This window comes from Phaenicophaeus curvirostris, chromosome 8, assembly GCF_032191515.1.
Source record: "Phaenicophaeus curvirostris isolate KB17595 chromosome 8, BPBGC_Pcur_1.0, whole genome shotgun sequence".
In the NCBI taxonomy this organism is placed as follows: domain Eukaryota; kingdom Metazoa; phylum Chordata; class Aves; order Cuculiformes; family Cuculidae; genus Phaenicophaeus; species Phaenicophaeus curvirostris.
The window spans coordinates 39,492,183-39,511,802 of record NC_091399.1 but is presented as its reverse complement, the minus strand read 5'-3'; the positions used below and the strand labels follow the sequence as shown (position 1 = coordinate 39,511,802).

The 19,620-nt window shown below is 41.0% G+C and overlaps 1 protein-coding gene across 1 annotated transcript in view; it reads right to left on the bottom strand.

Annotated features, from left to right (window-relative positions):
- Window positions 1-19,620, bottom strand: part of LOC138723109 (serine/threonine-protein kinase TNNI3K) — a 79,255-nt gene that overhangs the window by 10,984 nt on the left and 48,651 nt on the right. Inside the window, exons 18-21 of the mRNA XM_069861996.1 lie at window positions 17,266-17,318; window positions 16,675-16,727; window positions 15,405-15,537; window positions 11,250-11,359 (exon numbers count right to left, since the gene is read on the bottom strand). Of these exons, the coding sequence (XP_069718097.1) occupies window positions 11,250-11,359; window positions 15,405-15,537; window positions 16,675-16,727; window positions 17,266-17,318 (349 nt within the window). The remainder of the gene's footprint in view (window positions 1-11,249; window positions 11,360-15,404; window positions 15,538-16,674; window positions 16,728-17,265; window positions 17,319-19,620) is intronic.

Below are 19,620 nucleotides of genomic sequence, written 5' to 3'. Positions count from 1 at the left end.
GCTGATACTGATGAGAAAGACGGTGCATTAGGATTCGGAAAAGATTTTTTTTCATTTGGGCTAAATGAGCTGTAGAAATGCTAACAAGAGACAGTGACTATATTCATTACATAGCGCTCACTTAAGTCAACATTTTAATATGACATCTTATTAATAAATTTAAACAGAATTCAAGTTACACGCTGATGATTATTAGCAGCTACTTTATAGCTACATGGAAAACAAATCAAACATCCCCACCTCCCACATTAGCTCATAAGTGCAAAGGCAAGAGCATATTCAAGAATCCAGGAAACACTAATAACAACAAATAAATTAGCTACACCCTGTGCTGCAAATATACTTTATCCATTATTCACTGTTCTCACCTTGATATACGTACATGATGAGTAAGGAGCACAGTAAGGGGCAAAGCTCACCAAAAGTGGCAAATCATTCACCAAAGTCACACAAACCTCCCCCGTATGCTGTCTTGGTGGAACACCAAGCATGTGCTTTAGTTCACTAAACCAGGTAAGAAAGCTCTTGGGTATCCAGGACAAGGACAGGTTTAGGCACATAATCTGTCTTCCTAAGCTAGTCCAAACCGAAAAGGGACTCCAGGGCACAAATCCAGGACACTGTTTCTGGTAGGATATTCAAAGTCAGAGTACCTGGTTCAGTAATACAAAGCTTTAATATGAAACAAGGCCTCCCGTAACACCAGAAAACTACACAGGCTCCAAAATCTGCTCCCATTCATCAGAACAGAAGCTTCCACATTGTTCAGTTAAAACCTTGAATTCCAGAATAGTACCAATAAATCAACCGACTAGGCCAAAGTTTCCAAACCTGAAGTCTATCCCTGTAATGCATCTTCTAAAGCAGCTAACCCACTTTGTGGAACATTTTCCAAGCGAATTGAATTCCCGACCTCTGGAGTATGCTACTTGACTTTTCAGGCAGTTTGGAGCCATGTGCAAAAACAGTCATGCAACTGCTGCAGTGGCAGATTTAGAGATGGCTTCATAGAGCACACAGAACCTCTTGCCTGGCTGAGAAGCATGCCTGCTCAGGAGCATATAAAGGACCTTCCCATCTCTATAGTCACCTGTGTGAGAAATGCTTCATAGAGATGATATTCATCTGGCTGCTTTCTATTTTCTGTCACCAAGGAACACTGTCAATGCATGGAAGTTATGAACAAACCCCGAATTCTTGTGTTCCCAGGAGCTAGAGGAGCACAATGAGGCTCCCGTGATCCAAGAGGAGGTGGTCAGAGCTTTGCTAGCCCGACTGGACAGCTACAAGTCTATGGGGCCGGACGGGATTCACCCTAGGGTACTGAAGGAGCTGGCGGATGTGCTGGCCAAACCCCTTTCCATCATCTTCCAACAGTCCTGGAAGACTGGGGAAGTCCCACTGGACTGGAGGCTGGCTGATGTTGTGCCCATCTACAAAAAGGGCCGCAGGGAGGACCCAGGAAACTATAGGCCTGTCAGTCTGACCTCAGTGCCAGGGAAAGTCATGGAGCAGGTGATCTTGAGTGCTCTCATGAGGCACATGCAAGAGAACCGGGTGATCAGGCCCAGTCAACATGGGTTCACAAAAGGCAGGTCTTGCCAGACTAACCTGATCGCCTTCTATGACAAAGTGATTCGGCTGCTGGATGAGGGAAAGGCTGTGGATGTGGTCTTCCTGGACTTCAGCAAAGCCTTTGACACAGTTTCTCACAGCATTCTGCTTGAGAAACTGTCAGCCTCTGGCCTGGACAGGCGCACACTCTCCTGGGTGGAAAACTGGTTGGCTGGCCGGGCCCAGAGAGTGGTGGGAAATGGTGTGAAATCCAGCTGGAGGCCAGTGACAAGTGGGGTCCCCCAGGGCTCAGTGCTGGGTCCAGCCCTGTTCAATGTCTTCATCAATGATCTGGATGAAGGCATCGAGTGCACCCTTAGCAAGTTTGCGGATGACACTAAGCTGGGTGGAAGTGTCGATCTGCTGGAGGGTCGGGAGGCTCTGCAAAGGGATCTGAACAGGCTGGACCACTGGGCTGAGTCCAATGGCATGAGGTTTAACAAGGGCAAATGCTGGGTCCTGCACTTGGGGCACAACAACCCTATGCAGTGCTACAGACTAGGAGAAGTCTGTCTAGAAAGCTGCCTGGAGGAGAGGGACCTGGGGGTGTTGGTTGACAACCGACTGAATATGAGCCAGCAGTGTGCCCAGGTGGCCAAGAAGGCCAATGGCATCTTGGCTTGTATCAGAAACAGCGTGACCAGCAGGTCCAGGGAGGTTATTCTCCCTCTGTACTCGGCACTGGTGAGACCGCTCCTCGAATCCTGTGTTCAGTTCTGGGCCCCTCACCATAAGAAGGATGTTGAGGCTCTGGAACGAGTCCAGAGAAGAGCAATAAAGCTGGTGAAGGGGCTGGAGAACAGGCCTTATGAGGAGCGGCTGAGAGAGCTGGGGTTGTTTAGCCTGGAGAAGAGGAGGCTGAGGGGAGACCTCATTGCTCTCTACAACTACCTGAAAGGACGTTGTAGAGAGGAGGGTGCTGGCCTCTTCTCCCAAGTGACAGGGGACAGGACAAGAGGGAATGGCCTCAAGCTCCGCCAGGGGAGGTTTAGGCTAGACGTTAGGAAAAAATTCTTTACAGAAAGGGTCATTGGGCACTGGAACAGGCTGCCCAGGGAGGTGGTTGAGTCACCTTCCCTGGAGGTGTTTAAGGCACGGGTGGATGAGGTGCTGAGGGATATGGTTTAGTGTTTGATGGGAACGGTTGGACTCGATGATCCGGTGGGTCTCTTCTAACCTGGTTATTCTGTGATTCTGTGATTCTTTGACTGCCAGAGCAGTAAGATTATTAGTGAGACAGCCTTGACTCATCTCAACTAGCACAAGTGCCCACATACATATCTATTGCTGCATTTTCATGTGCAAATAGACAGGTCTGTATCTAATCCACCCAGTCAGGAGATACAGCTGGCACATAACATCTAGAAATAGCTGGTTGTCAAACCTACTTTGGAAGCTTTGACCCTCAATATAAGGAAAGAGCTATATAGACCAGTTAGGAGAAAGTCACTGGTGTCCCTTACCTTGGATCATGTCAAGCACCATTAAACCTGTCTATGGCCCTGAAGGCTATCAGTGTGAGGATGATGGTGGTTGTGCAATCTTGCCTTAGTTTGTTCACGTTCTCTCTAAAGCAGACGTAGCAACAAACTGCAAAAGCCCACATCAAACAATCTTTCATTAACCACCATTTTTTAACAGCACAAGAGGACAGTTGTGCACTGTATTTGGTTAAATGCTGTTGCTATGGAGTTCATTGGCACAATCAGACTGACTTGTCTGGTCCTTACAAACTAGTCACAATTACAGCTCGTTAGAAAGGTGCTGCAGCAACAACTGCACTGCAATAACTCATTGTTAAACTGACTCCTGACCTGCAAACATGAGACAGTAATTGCAGCAGATGCAACACACATTTTTGATATTTGCAGTACAGTTGCTTTCTATCCTAAAGAAGAGTTAATTAATTGTAACACATATCTGAGGATTGTCTTTATCAGCACTAATCAGAGCTCCACATGAAAATTCCCAGGATATCAGCTAGGAAAGGAATATTCATTGTTCTTACTATTTAAAGACTCTGAAAATTGGATTCCATATCATGCAGTGGGAAAATCAGAATAGTAGGAAGACTCATAAAGAGTTTAGGGAGCTGGAATCAGAGAGGCCCATTTTAAGATCAGCGGTGACATTGCTGATGGGAATGAACCACTCTGAGCAATCTATGCATGTGGAATGCATACGTTATTGGCTCGTGCCTTGCCTGCCTTGAAGTTTTATTGCTTTCTTACTTCCCTAAGCAATGAAAAATGCATCCCAAACCAGCAGCAATAATAATAATAAGAAATGTAGTAATTTTGAAATATAATAGAACAGATGGCTTTCAGTTTTTTGAACAAATATGTCATGTCATGGCATAGGAAAAAAAAAAAAGTCTGGTAATTAGATGCACAGGAGAAACAGGAGAATTACATGATGATTCTGAAAAGCCATCAAGTGCCTGGATGAAACAGGAGGCTGGTGGAGGGCTGGGAGGCAGAGATGATGGTAGTGAGCTGGGCAATGCACGTGGACAGACCAACAGAACTGGGCACTGACAGAGAGAATGCAGTTCAGAGTGGAGAGAGGGAGCCACTCGGCATCACCATTAACTCCCAGACTCTCTTTCTGTCCTAAGTGACAGTGGACAGGACAAGGGGGAATGGCCTCAAGCTACACCAGGGGAGGTTCAGACTAGATATCAGAATGAAATTTTTCACAGAAAGGGTCATCAGGCTGCCCAGGGAGGTGGTAGAGTCACCATCCCTGGAGGTATTTAAAAGACAGGTAGATGAGGTGCTTAGGGACACAGTTTAGTGGCAGATAGGAATCATTGGACTCAATGATCCAAGAGGTCTTTTCCAAACTGGTGATTTTGTGATTCTACGAAATTTCAGCATTTTTGCCACCTGAGGCTGGCAAGGAAGAGTGTGGTTGTCACTGCCAACCTTTCTCATCTTCCCATACTTCCCATAGTATCCTCATCACAGAACTTCCCTTATCATTGGTTGGAGTCTTGCCATGTATTCACGAAGTCTTACGCTGGGAGTTGGCTACACCATTATCAATCACTGCTATTGGCAGGTTTCAAGGGGAAATGCAAAAATTGGTGTCACCTCTGGAACTGTTAATGCTTTCATAGGTGATTATCCAAGAGACCCTCCACATGCACATGAGCTGATGTCCTACATTCTCCAGGCAACAGCTGGAATGGCCTTGCTACAGAGAGGTCCTGTAAGTGACCCCTCATCTGTCTCTGCAGACACTGAGGGAAGAGCCAGAGGACACCAGAATGTGATTTCTGCAAAGCAGAAGGGGAAAGATTTACAGCTGAATCTATTTGTTCTTTTTTAGTACCAAAATATATTTAACACTTGATATTTAGCGAATAGCCAACATAGTGAGAGTACTCTTTGAATAAATCAATATTAAAGGAACAGGCACCTTCCTGGAATTTCAGAGAGTAAAAAGCAACGAGTAATTATTTTTTGCCCTCAATAATACAAGAGAACCACTTTCTTTGTATTGGAACAAGTGAAAAAAAAAAGATTTCCCAGCTCCAAAGTTCACAAATATGATCTTTTTAGGATTAAAGCTACATTAGGAAATGGAGATCAAGAACAAGAATACTTCTACAACTTGTAAATTGTGTTCCTATTCCTCTTTTACAGCTGCTCCTGTAAAACCTGACACCTTCAGCATCCCTTAGGGGATGCTTAGGACAAGTCAGAAGTGCTTTTAAGATGTTCTGTGCCCCAGTCAAAAGGAGCAATTCCAGGAAATTGAAAGACCCCACAGGATGAAGAAAAAGGGCTGGGGTCCTGCAGAGATGGTTTCCTTGCTTGGAGATCAGTGTGGCTTCTTGGTCAGTGCATTAACAACCTGAGCCACTGGTGAGCATTCAGCATTAGTTTTGAATGGGAGACCCAAGGTAACACACGTAGCTGTCACATCTTTTAGCTTCTTAAGGTAGTTGTGGTGTTTTATCTCCTGAAGTCCCATACAACACTTCACACTTGTCACCTACATTTCCCTCTCCCACTGTAGTGAGGGAACACTTGTTCCTGTGGGCTAACTCTCGTTTCTCTACACCTGCCAAAAGCCATCTTTGAACATGCTCTTTCATCTGACAGTTTAAAATTTTGCCTGCAGCCATATCACTGCCTGCAGTCAAATCACCCAAGGCTGAGATCCCATGTAAGCAATCAGGCTCAGGAAGGTTCGGTATACTCCATGCTTGGACAAAAGCTGCTGAGGAAGCAAAGCAAAATGTGACAGCCCATCTTGGAGCCCAATGGTTGTTTTCTTAGCTTCAAGTATTCCTATTGCTTAGGCTAATCGTGGCTTTGCATCTGTTATTGCTACTCATGCAGCCTTTGACCTCAGAGTCTTGCTCCCTCTCTCGCTACAGACTGCAAGGTCTGTTCCAAGTTTTCAAAAGGCACAGTATTTTCTCTTTCACCTCCTAGACCATCATCATGTGTTTCCAGTGAGCTTTCTTTTGCGGATGAGACTTCCTTGTCTTTGGCTACACCAGTTTTACTAAGCCACGTGCCAGCAAGTGGAACTATCAGTTCTACAAGGCAGTGAAGAAATTGTCTGGTGGAGCAATTCTTCAAAAGAGCAGGGAAATTCTGGTCCACTATTGTGTCATTTACAATGCTAGCAGCCCTGCCAGGAGGCTGAGATGCATTAGTGATAAATGCCTGATAAACTCAGCTCAATGTTAAGTGCGAAGCTCTGTAGGGTCTACATGGCCCGAATTACATGTGAACAAATTGTACTCATATGCTGTTACTCAGAATGCATTATCTGGATAAAGTCTGAGGGACTGTTGTTGGGTGATTAGCTGTAGGGACTAATGGGATCTCTGCACTGTTGCAGAATATGCCTGCAGAGCTGCCACTGCCTTGCATCTGATAGGCTGGCTGAAAAATCTTATCCAGTGTTGCAAGTGGATATGTGTGCGTTTGCTGCCTGTGAGATGATACAGCAGAAGGCTGTAATTGATTTTATTATCCACTCTCAATTTTCAGCCACTGTATGTTACAAGGAGACCACCAGAGTATTTTCAAGTTTGTATTTTCCTAACAATATGCTTATGTATGCAATTTTGCCTTTTAAATTTCCTATTTGTCACAGGAGATGTTAGTCTCTCTTGTTTAGTCTTGGCCTTTTTAACTGGAAACTTGAACAAGGTCGAGCAAATGAACTCACATCAAAAAACTCCAGATGCAGCCCAGTGTGAACATTATCTTACTATGGAATCCACTAACCACTGCTTAGCTCAGGTAGTGAAGTTGTAGCCATATCTATTGTTGGATCTGACAAAGAAAAATGGCACTTTCTACAAGATTATAGGCTTCGTGCAATGTTAACTGCGAATAAAATGTCCATATGCCTACAGACATCACTAAGGCGTGTTCAGAAGTACACTGATCACAAAAGGAGTGGCTCAATCTCAAGCTTCAAGGGCATATTGATAGAGTTGTTCTCTCAAGAGCTTTTCAGAAACGTGCCTGTGAATGATGAAGCAGAGGCCCTGAAAGAGGATTTCTACAGACCTGCTACTAACACAAGCAATCAGAGGCAGTGGGGAGATTTACAGACTACAGCACTGCATGACCTTTCAAAGATTGATAACGGTGGATTCTTTTTAGAAGGAAAAGAAAGAACTGTAAGGTAAGAATCAGAATGAAACTCAAAACACAGAAGTAAAAATAGAGTTTGATTTTCCATCATCGTGCATTTATTGAGGACATACCTGAGTGAATCAGTGGTCATTAGCAAAATTCAGGGACATGTTATACCTCCTGTACACTGGCATATGTGGCTATAAAAATATCAAAGTATTCATGAGCAAGTCTAAGTAGGTGGTAGCCATGGATTCCTAACCTTGCAGTCAGGCTAAAATGAAAACCTATAGTGGATTATATTGGACTAATATAAGACAGGGACAGGAAAGTAGCATATTAGTACATTTCTCTGCTTATAAAAAGAAAGCAGAGGAACAGTACAAACTTCAAGATTTTCCTACTCTGTCTTCTGAAAGCTGATGGATATTTTTAATCGGCAAGAAAATTGCCTTTAAAGAACACCCTTACACTCCCTCAAATTACTCATACATTCACAGCACTCCTGAGTATGAGAATGTTATTGATAGAGTGGCATTTGAATAACTTTAACAGCGAGAGGTTATTTTTAGAATAATACAGTACCAGAGCAGCATTCTGAAATGCTCTCTGTGGAAGGAGTCACAAAGGGGATCCTCTGCCACTTTAAGAATGAAAGCAAGAAACATACCGTGGTTTTGTAACTGTGATGGAGTAGATTTGGAAACTTCTGCCAGAGATGCAAAAGCTTTTTTTTTTTTTGTCACTTCTCCCAAGTGACAGGGGACAGGACAAGAGGGAATGGCCTCAAGCTCTGCCAGGGGAGGTTCAAGCTGGACATTAGAAAAAAAAATTTCATGGAAAGGGTCATTGGACACTTGAACAGGCTGCCCAGGGAGGTGGTTGAGTCACCTTCCCTGGAGGTGTTTAAAGGACAGGTGGATGAGGTGCTGAGGGGCATGGTTCAGTGACTGATAGGAATGGTTGGACTCGATGATCCAGTGTCTCTTTTCCAACCTGGTGATTCTATGAGTCTATGATTTTTAAAGTGTTTTTGAACTAATGCACTGAATGATGTTCCTTTGCATTTGAAGACAGTTTAAAAAGCAATAGTTTATGCTGGTTTAAATAAATTCTACCTAATAAAAGAATTTGTTTTGTATCACCATCTCAGAGGCAAGAGTTTCTACCATCCCACATCCTTCTTCCAATGTCTCTCTGTAGGTCTACTCTTCTGCTCCCAAGACAGGGATTGTCTTCTTTGAGCAAATCCCCCTGAAAGTCACCTTAATAAAATTGTACCAATCTTAAACCTTTCTTAAAAGTTTGTATCTTCAAAATGCTGCATTTCTATACTCCCTTCATCCCCAGTCCTGGCTCTTGATGATGTTGATATCTCTGTACTGCAGGAAGGGCTTTCAAATGCAATCGGTTAATTTTATTGGATGTTATTAAATGTGGCCATAACATCAGAGTGTCATCGTCGTAGTGGTCTAAGGTGATAATGTCTTATCATTCCTGGGTTCAGATATTACCTAAATGGTTGATGTTATGCTGCAACTAGAAAGGCTATTTTGTACCACCTAGATAAACATCCCAAACAGCTATTTAATCTATATAATAATAATAATAATAATAATAATAATCCTCATTGTGATAAATTCCATTTTGTCATTTAGAAGACATTGGGAATGACACATTTAGCAGAATGTATGAAATCCTTACAAAGGAGTTGCTTTAAAAGTATTTAACAATCAAAGCATGGCAGTCTTCATCAAAAACAGAAGGCAGCTTAAAACTCCATAAGAATAGGCATTTCATTGGAAGCCACTGCCAGAATTAAAGGAGTGTGATGTGCAAAAGATGGTACCATTTTACAGACCATAAACTGGTGATCCATGTGGATTGCCAGAAGAAGGCAAAAATGTTTCTCTGTTACCAGGAAACAGTCTTACCTGCAAACACAGAAAGTGTACTAAGTTCCAGAATTATTCTACAAGAAAAAACCACAAACCATAAAGGTGGAGAAAGGTAAGAAGAAAAGTCAGGAGCAGAATAACAGAAGAGTACAGTATGATGAAAAGCAACCCTTATCAGATGGAAGAAAACGTTCTGGAATTGAACTGTGTGAAGAGTGAGGTTTTGAAAATACAGCACAATGCTTCAGCCAAAGACAAGAATGCAAAATCCAGAACAAAAACTTAACTATAGTAGAAATGTCAAGGATTCAGGAAGGACTTTTTGGACACACAAATAATCACAGATATCAAAACAAAAAATATGCTATAAATTGTGGATGTTAGGAAGTGCAAAACATGCCAAAACTATAAAAAATTGATAATTTACACCTGGTCTACCCAGTATCCTCAGTTCTGCAGAAAATGGAAATATATTACTAGGCAGTTATACCAGTCTTCAGATTAACAGTTCTGTGCATAAAGAAGATATATAGGATTTGCAAGGCTTCCAAAACTATCCACCTTATCAAAACTACCACATACTCAAAGAAGGTGAAGTGCCACTGGAGGAACAGGAAGAGGCTTGTTTGCTAGAATTAGAAATGGTAGTTTTTAGACAGAAAGTGAAATGTCTTTAATTCCTTGCAGAAAAAATGAAGATGAAAACTCTACTACTAATGCTATATTGTACCTACCATCTGTGGAATATGCTAATGCTTCACCTTTAGAGGTAAAAGAAAGTGAGGAAAAAACAGTTATGACTCTTCTTTTCCTTTCTGCAAAACTGCAGATAAGTTACCACAGCTTTCCTGAAAGTTACTAGCATCATTGTGTTGGAAGAGTTCAACAAGCCCAAACTCAGAAAATAGCTTGTGATTAAAATATTCTAAAAAATTAAAAGTAATTCACCTCAATTTTACTCAATTATCTGAATTGTGGTTTTGGTAATGGGAAGAATCAGACAGAAACCACATCTGGTCATCTTGGAGCCAAACAGAACCGCACTGAATATAAGTGAGAGAAAGACAACTCAAGAAACGTTCGCTGATCAGAGCAGCCAGTGGTGTTCATGACCTGGAACGTATCTCATGAATTAAATGTAAAAATTTACATTTACAGTTCTCAAAACCAAGTCTGCTCTCTGTAATGTACAAGTTGCAGTACTTAAAACGTTTCAGTGCTTGGCTTACTACTGTTTGCTTGATGGAAAGTACAAAATCTTCCAGTCTCTATTAAATTCTATCTCCAATCCACATTGCTCACCAAGTTTTCTGGTCCTCTTTCCCTAATAAAGCACAGGCACCTGTTAAGTTCCTGGTGGCAAGGCCTCATGTTTGGCTTTCTCCAGGACAGTTGCCCTTCCCCTCACACCCTGATACACTACTTTTAGATGCCTTTGTGGCAATCTGATAATCAATCACTGCATGCTTTCCAAACACTTAACTAGGGCTGCTGTTCAGGAACTAAATGTAAACACAGAAGGAGTTCTGGGCAGATTAAAAAAATTCCTAATTCTTTATTTCTTAAACTTCCAAACTGTTGGTTTGGAATCACTAAAAGATCATCTTATCAGGACTAGTCTCTTGGACCAGGCAACGTGTCCTCATTGGTCTTATCTACTCTGTGTTTGAGAGGAGAAAAATATATTTATTTAAAAGCAATAAACACAGAGACAAGTAAATATAAATAAATAGTCAGAAGTTTACACACTCCAGGGTAATTTGGCTCACTTTGTAGTGGTAGAGATTCCATTTTTATATGGAAATAAAAAAGAATTTGTGGAAAATACCTACAAATATCTGAAAGCAGCAAGCATTTTTCTACTCATTCAATAATAACTCAAGACACAATCGAAGTTACATAACTACATAAAGCTTGGTTGCATGGCTAAACCTTAATTTACTTTCCTCCAAAGCTGACCAACTCTTCTGGATTTTTTGACATATGATTTCCCTGTCTTAGGGTTTGCTGCACCGGTAGGTGGGGTTTTTAGCGAAGCCTCATGAAGTCAGATTGGCTAGTCAAAGCAGAAACACCCACTTTCCTGCTGTCTTGCCTTTCTGGCTGTGCGAAGCAGGACACTCACCTCGGGACAGGCATTCCAGCCCCTCATCAGCAGGGTAGAGATGGGCTTGGGGATGGAGTATCCGATGGGTGGGCGGATGTGGTGATACGCCATGTCGGCTGCTGCCGCCGCTGCAAATGAACAACCAACAGAAACACATTACTGTTAAGGCTGAGCATAGATGAAAACAATCTAACTCAGTTTAAACCCTAAAAACGAGGCTTGGCGGGTGGTGGATGGGGGAATGGGGTGGGGAATAAGTTAACTTTCCACTCACTTTTAAGAAAAAATTAAGAGGATGATAGGTATACTTGAGTTGTAGAGAAGGTGGTAACAGACTCAGACGTCTTAAAATAACCCACATCTGTTTCTGTTACAAAAATTAATTGTAAATGTTTCTTTAGTAAAAAATCTAGTAAGTGCCTTTCGATAAGTGCAAGACTACTGACTAAGACTAAATTGCCACGTGGTTTCCTAATTGACTTTACAGGTTTAGTGAACCCATGATTAATCTCTCATTCTTTTTGAGCAAAAGTTTTTCAAGTCAAAACAAATGTATTTTGAACTCCTATCAATAGCTAAGTAAAATCCTTGGTTTGCCCGACACTTTAAAAATGATGTGAATATGGAATAGGCAGGGAACTGTAAGATTGCAACCACGAGATTGTGACAAGAACTGTCTAATTTTTTTAACCATATCCTGTTCTCATCACAGTATTCATCATAAGAAAAGATTAATTTCAGCCATCATCTGTCCTCATTGCAGCTTTTGTCTGCGTAATGATGTTTCAGAGTGTTAATATCAGATTCTCTGATATTGTAACTGCCTGTGGATAGGAGGGGCAAACACAGTTTGCCTAATTTTGATTCCACTCCAACAAGGTTTTGGAAGCATGAATCAGACACTACTAGATTCATCTTTTGCCTAGCTGACACCAAGAATAGAAGACAAATGCAAATCAAATTAAGATAACAATGAAAAGCACTCTATGTTTTTCTGGCAAAGGTAATGCAAGTGATGTATGACCTATTGGCAAAATCTCATCTTACCAAGGTTAATAGGATTTATTCCACCAGTTTAATTGTGTCAGGCTTATACAAAGAAAGGGAGAAACACAGCGTGCCTCTGTATACTTCTATAATACTTTATAAAGTTTGTGTCAATACGGTTTGGGCTTTCCTTTCACTGTCAATGGGCTTTTTCTTAATCTAAAAATATAAATCTGTTTAAAAGTACTTTACAATGGCAGAATAGAACAATGACAATCCATTCTTCTCAAAAATGAGTAAAACAAAAAAGGGTTTGGGTTCTCCCCAAAACTCTGAACTTGGTGATGCTTTCCATCGCTATTGTGTGATATCCTTGAAATTCCAAATATTTTGTGTTTTGACTGGTTGGTCATATTCTGCCTTTCCTCTGGGTCAGAGCAACTATAAGCCATGAGAGGAATCAATGGCAATCTACCTACAAAAATATTCTATCCATTTGTTCTTGTTTATGGATCAGGGCAACAATAGTAAACTGCAGAATGCCAGTCAACATCTCCTGTATTTGATACCTGGGTGTTCATAATCATAACACGCCATTTCTTCATGCAAGTGTCATCTTTGCATTGTTTTTCTATGCAGGATGCATTGGTTCATTTTCTAAATCTAGTTTCATGTCTATAATCCCTAGACATCTATACCCCTGTCTTTCCTCACAAAACTCTATCCAAAGCACACATGCCAACACTTTTCTGGGTGTGAACTGAATATCATCTGTGAAAAATAGCTTCAAAGGATCTTCAGATGTCAGAGAGTTCCCTCTTGCTCCCTGGGCCTTGCAAAACATATTTTAAATGGAAGATTGCTCACCAGGTAACTGCCAATGTCCACTTTTGCATGCAGACTGTGCCTAGAGCACAGAAGGATGCCTTTGCACTCAGGCCTTGTGCAAGCGTGCATGGGATACATAGCACACAAGCAGAGAACTGAGCCACAGTTCTCAGGAAAACAGGATGGGATTGGTCTGGAAACCATTCATGGCTTTCTAACTTGATGACAGACCCACACATCTCACCTACAGCTCAAGCAACGAACACATCAGCACATCTGCTGAAGAACTTGCATCACATATATGCAGACCCCAAAAGAAAACAGTGACAACAAAGGCAGATCAAACAAATAATCCAATGCACCGATCTGCAAAAACATTCTTGCTTTGCTTTTGTAAGCACAACTGTGCTGAGATGACACAGTGTTTATGAAATAGAGCTCCTGTGCCTTCTGTGCACATGTATTTGTGCTCCACACTTACACAGTCTCAGCTTGGTTGTTAATCCCAACTGTTTCCTAAACTGTCTACAAACCTGAATGACACTTGCTGTGTGGCCTGAGCCTTAATAGTATAATGATCTGCTAATAAAATTAAGTATCAACCTGTTGCCTAATTGCTATATTTGAAGTATATGCAAACTCTCTGACTGTAAAACCTTCAGCAAAGAAGTAAAGTCTATGGTTCATAAATATTAAATTTTACATTCTCCAGTGACTTCTCAGAACCACCATTCTTTATGTCTTTTTCACCTTGTCTATTTTACAGGTGATCATTGAGCACATTCAGTAGATTTTCTTGCTAACTAGAAGATACGCTGCAGGGTTTGGTTCCATATGAGTGCATCATGTTTGACCTAAGGATTTGAAGTCATTTAATTGAGACACCACCTGTTTTAATAGATATTCTATTTGATAAATTAAGTAGTGACTTTGATTCAATACCTATAAAAATGTTTATTAATGTTCATCAAATTTCTATTTGATGAATGGATATCTTAGTATAGAGCATATCCTTATATAATTGGGTACTGTACTAGATTCAGTAGAAAACACAAAATTGCTTTTAATAAGGTAACTACTTTTATTTCAATGGACAATATCTAGTTGTCATTATAATCAAATTTTATACTCAGATATTCTTTTCAACACCTAATTATTTCAATGAACTTCACCAGAATGGCTTCTTAGACATCTAAGCCAGCACAGAGGTGACTGTAAACCAGAAAAAAATGTCAGTGATGCATAATTAGTGTTCTGCAGATAACATACAAAATTTTCATAAAGAAAACCCTTTGCCCTGCAATACATTACTTTGAGAAAAAGATGAGATTTGTATTTAATTGAATAGTCATAATGTGAGCATATATCATAAATTCAGGGCTTATACATAGACTATAAGACATACAACACCCCCAAAGCTGCTTTTTGCAGAATTATATATAATTCAGATGTGCACATTCAGTATCTGGGTTTTGTTGTGTGTGTAAATATATCTTTTATGAGCAGTAGTTGGAGGTACCACAGAAGACGAGGAACTAGCTGTGAATCATGACTCTTACATCTGAAAAATCACCTGTGTACATAAAAAGTATGTAAAACTACCTTGTACAAAGTCTCAGCTTACTTATCCATGGAAGAGGGAAAATTACACTTACTTAGGCCACTGAGAGGACCAAAAACATTAAGGAGAATAGCCTAGATCAAATGTGAGCATTTGGGAAAACTGCATCCCCATGTTTGTGGGCACTGACACAATCTTTGGAAATATGTTTTATGATAGGATTCGAATAAACTGTTGGTGCTCTGGAGGTAAGGAAGGACTCATCATTCCAGTGGAGGACAAGGAAAGAGCCCTTCCCTAGGCACAGTGTCTCAGCAGAGAAAGAAGGGACATAAAATGCTTGTCTCTAAAGCTGCAACAAGCCCGAGAATTCAGGAAAAGGGACCCTGTAATTCAGTCGATGTAATATATTTAAAAGAAATGAGGGGAGAAGCAGGGGGAGAAACAGTACTCCTGTATAACTTTTTATCCCTTTTATTTAATTTGTGATGCTCCAAGTGAGCTTTAACTACTCTCGAGTCTTCTAGGTCTACTTAGACCACAGTATGAACAGAGTAAACTGGCTAATTCAAAATTAACTGCAGCTGATATTAGAAACAGTAATCTTGCAGAAAGTTTAGGTAATGTAGGTGATGCTGTACTGGAACTGCTCCCAGGAATGTAAGTTTTGATCTTCAGTTAAGTGGCCGTGAAACAAGGACCGGTGAAAAAGGAACACAAATGTGAAAATGTACATACAATGTAGCTACTTCTCTACATTCAGAGAAGTTTAAGTATTAACTCATTGAGTATCTTACCTGGTTTCAGGTGAGCAAATGGAATTTCACCTGTTAATAGCTCCCAGAGGCACAAAGCATAGCTGAAAACATCGGCTTTTATAGTGTACCTGGTACACTGGGTGAACACCTCAGGGGCCATCCAGCGTAGGTTCTGCGTGTCAGGAAACATAAAGAATACATTAACAGTGTTTGCTTCCTCACTTATGCACATTTTCCTGCATTAGTTTATTTGTTTTTTCTTCTTTTCCTATTCCCTTTCCTCCGTGGCACCACAAAATAACTGGTAAAGTTGCCAGGAATTTTTTCCCTTAGCTTGCAAAATCTAGGCAGTGTATTATTGCACACTATACATAACAACATTAGTATGGTAGCTGTCTCAGCCCTGTAAAGCCCACCTGACCAGACTTTAAACATGAGAGCAATACTAGAACAAAATCAGAACACCCAGCTTCAAGGTCTGGATACCATGTCATCAGGACCAAGCATGCCTTCTAACACCAATTAATTAACACTCCAGCTAGCAGGCGGAAAAAATTGACAACTGCACTGGGCTGGTACCTTTTCTCTTGGACCTCGCCGCTTCCTGCAGAAGCCCAGTTCTGAGGCTGCTTCACAAACAACCAGCCTCTCACTGGAGTGATGAGTTCAAGGTGTTTTTGCAGATTCCTTTTACCTCATTAACATAATCTACATTCTTTACAAGACAGTCTTTCCCACTGAGATGTCATCAAATCCTGCAGGACCCACGTCTGCAGCAGCAGTAGTCACTCCTCACACAGTGAGTGTGCGTTATAATTTGTTAGAAAGGAGATTGTTAGAAAGGAGATTGACCAACCCTGTTTTGGCATCACCCACCCTATTCCACAACTAGCAATTAAGGTGATGCAAACTGTCATGACCATGGAGTGAAAACACAGAATCCATCTGGATTAAAACTTATGAAGACAACGGTACTGTCTTGCAAAGTTGACTCTCTGTGAGTGATGGGCTTGTAATGGAGAAAATAACTCTGAAAGAGAATCACTGTCTAACAATCAATTCCCTACCAGAAATAGGAACCACATGCCAGCAAACTGTGTATGAGGATGGGGCGCAATAGAGCTCCAAAGACAACTTTAAAAATTATTATTTTCTCTTGCATATATTATATATTCACTCATCTCTTCTATTGAAAAGGCTTAAAGGAAAAGAAAACGTCACAGAGAAACATTACAAGAGATGAAATTCTATACTCTTAACTTTGCTGTATGGTTTATACTAATTATGTAGAACAAAACAAGAAACAAACCCCAGGTTGTTTTGTCATATTGTCTTCATCCAGGGATTGCAAAAATCTAGATTCTGAAACACACAGAACAACAAAAAGATTACTGTTAAGCCAACACTGATACCCACCTCATTATACATAAATCTTGATAAAAAGTTTGTTGGTTTTCTTTTTTTAACTATCCCTGGTGTTTGGAAAGTGCAGATGAACTGTGATAGCTCTTTTTCAACAAGAGTGTGTACAGACAATGAAGATTCTGAAACTTGCCTGCTAAATTCAGCACTGGCATAAATCTACAAAGCTCCATTGACTTTAGTAGCTGTTTACAAAAGCCCAGAATTTGTGACCGTGTGGTTATTTGTACTGGTTAATGTAACTGTATCTGGAGTCACCACAGTCACTGGGCCCTGCTTTAAAATACAGTCCCACAGAAGCCTGCCAGTCTTATTTAATGTCAGAAAAGCAGCCCATCTAAGAATGAGAAGACCTTGCATGAATGTACTGAAGGTGTTATACGCTACGCTTTGAGATACATGTCATTTTCTAGTAAACACATGTTTAGTGTTAGTGAATTTGAAGTTTGTTTATGAATATTTCTTGACGACCCCTTACCTCCAAAATCAGCAACAACTGCATGACCATCCTCGTACAGGAGAATATTGTGACTGAGGGAAAAAAATAAAGGTAATTGTTATGCAGTTTCCTAAAGATGGTGAAAACTTTACAGTTTTCTGTTCATAGGTAAACTCTTGAGGAGTTAGGATCACCTGCTTAAGCAGTTAAATGTCTATAGATAAAACACTTGTAACTACATCTCATATATATTGTTAGAAAGTACACATTAACTCTGAGAAGGCAAATGCAATAGCCTCATAAATGAGAATGTCATTTTCTAATCACTACTAGATTGCAACAATTCCTGTAATTATTTCTAGATCAAGTATAGCAGCTTTATTCAATAAGCACACTGAATCGCAGTGATGAGGTGAAAAGGATGATGTTTGAATGTAAACACAGTGGTGACTGTTCAATAAAAATACATGGACTGACTCTTTTCTCTTTTAAGGCTTGCGTAAGTGTAAATTCATAGTGGTAATTCCTAATTTATGCTGATATATAGAAAGGAAGGAAATGATCTGAAGAGTCCAAATAGAATGGATCACTGGAGACATAAAAAATCCATTAAGCTGGGGAAAAAAATAATGATACAATGTGGAGTCCTATTCAGCTGAATGACCACACTTATTAATGGAAGTGTTTCTTTCAAGAGGCAAAGGTACTTCATTTTTTAAATATCTAAATTTCTTTACGACAAAAAGACACGTCATCCATCCTGTATCTTACTGCAGCATCTAGGATGAAAACTTCTCCCTGCTTGCACTAATGGAGATTGGTCTCTTGGCATTGCTGGAGACAGGATTTCAGTCTTGCTCCACTCCTACAATGTTGGTTTCCATCACATCTTTGAGACCTCATAGGGTGCAACTGATGATGCGTGCCAAGTCACTCTGGACCTGAACTGGGTCTCAGCTAAAGTGCCAGACTTGCATCTGCTTCAAGAGTCAGGAACGCTTAGAGAATTTTTAATGTTTCCTCTTATTGTCAGTGAAATACACACTTTTTGTCATTACTTGATGGAAACAATTGCTCTGTGGAGGGCTGAGCCTGTGCTGCGCAGGTCTGTGGCTGGAGCTGTGGTTTGTCCAAGCAGAATTTTGCAGACAGGAATGGGAAATGCTGGAGTTATCATGTGAAGGCTGCAGAGCTTCCCTGTGTCTGTTCCCTACCCCTGCTCATCCTAACTCCAGCTGCTATAGCTGGAACTGCCTGTGCACCATAGGAAATGGCCTGGATCTCAGGTGCCCTGCAGCTGGTGTGAGGCTCAGGCTCGTGGCTTCTAACTGAACAGCAGACAGCAAGAAATCACAGGGAAATGGAAAATTCATGCCTGATGCATTTGTTAGGTGTTTATTTCAATACAAAGTCTTCATCTTTGCCCCAGATATGGTATCTGGAGTTAGGAAGGAAAAACCCTGTTTGGTCAGTCATATTTGGGGCAATCTCTTGTCAGGACATCTAGAGATCAGAGAAATTATTTACCAAATATAATTACTTGTATGGACACCTGTAGAAGTGTTTTGGTTTCAGGGAAATCTTTGAAACCATAGCAACTGCAAGCCTCGGTGAATGTAAAGAACTGAATAACCACAATGTCACCTCAGATTGTCAGCACAGGTATTTGGAGGCTTAAAGTTAAACCTGCTGGATTTATCCTAAAACTACTTGAACCAAAGAGGTGAGTTATGGATTTGCGCGGTGGTTTAAACCTGTTTATTGAAGGTAATGCGAAGAAAACTCAGCTTTTTTTACATATGATTTGTTCAAAGACAGTGAGGGATATGGATAACATCTGAGAGGAAATCTAACCCTACGTATGTGTCCATTCTATTAATTGAAGGATTTTAAAAAATAAGCTTCCAAGTATGAACAAAACAACTACAAAAATACTGCCACACAAGACTGTAAATATTTCTTATCCTTTTTATATCATGCTCATCTCCTCTGCACTGTGGCAGAGGGGCTTTCATGCCCTCCTCTTCACTGCCCAGCCCTGGGGCTGCCGCCAGTGCACAGGGGCCCTTTCGCCCTGTCACCCTTCTGGCTGCTGGAGCCCCTGGCTGGGCAGCCCTGGCTGTGCTGGAGGGTTGTCATCAGTGTCCTGGAGAGAGACAGCCAGCTTAATGGCATTTGGCTCACAAGCAAACTCCCTTCAAAAGCCCTGTAAGGTAATGCAGAAAGCCAGTCACAAAAATAGGTACATATATAAAGAAAGGTAATCAGGAGTTGAGAACTGAGTGCTTAGCAGCTCTGTAGCGCTTTCATTGAGGACTTGGGTAGTGTCAGATGCTGCTTTCTTCCTCCACACACGGAGAAACATTCAAGCAGAGTCATCCTGGTTCAGTGTAC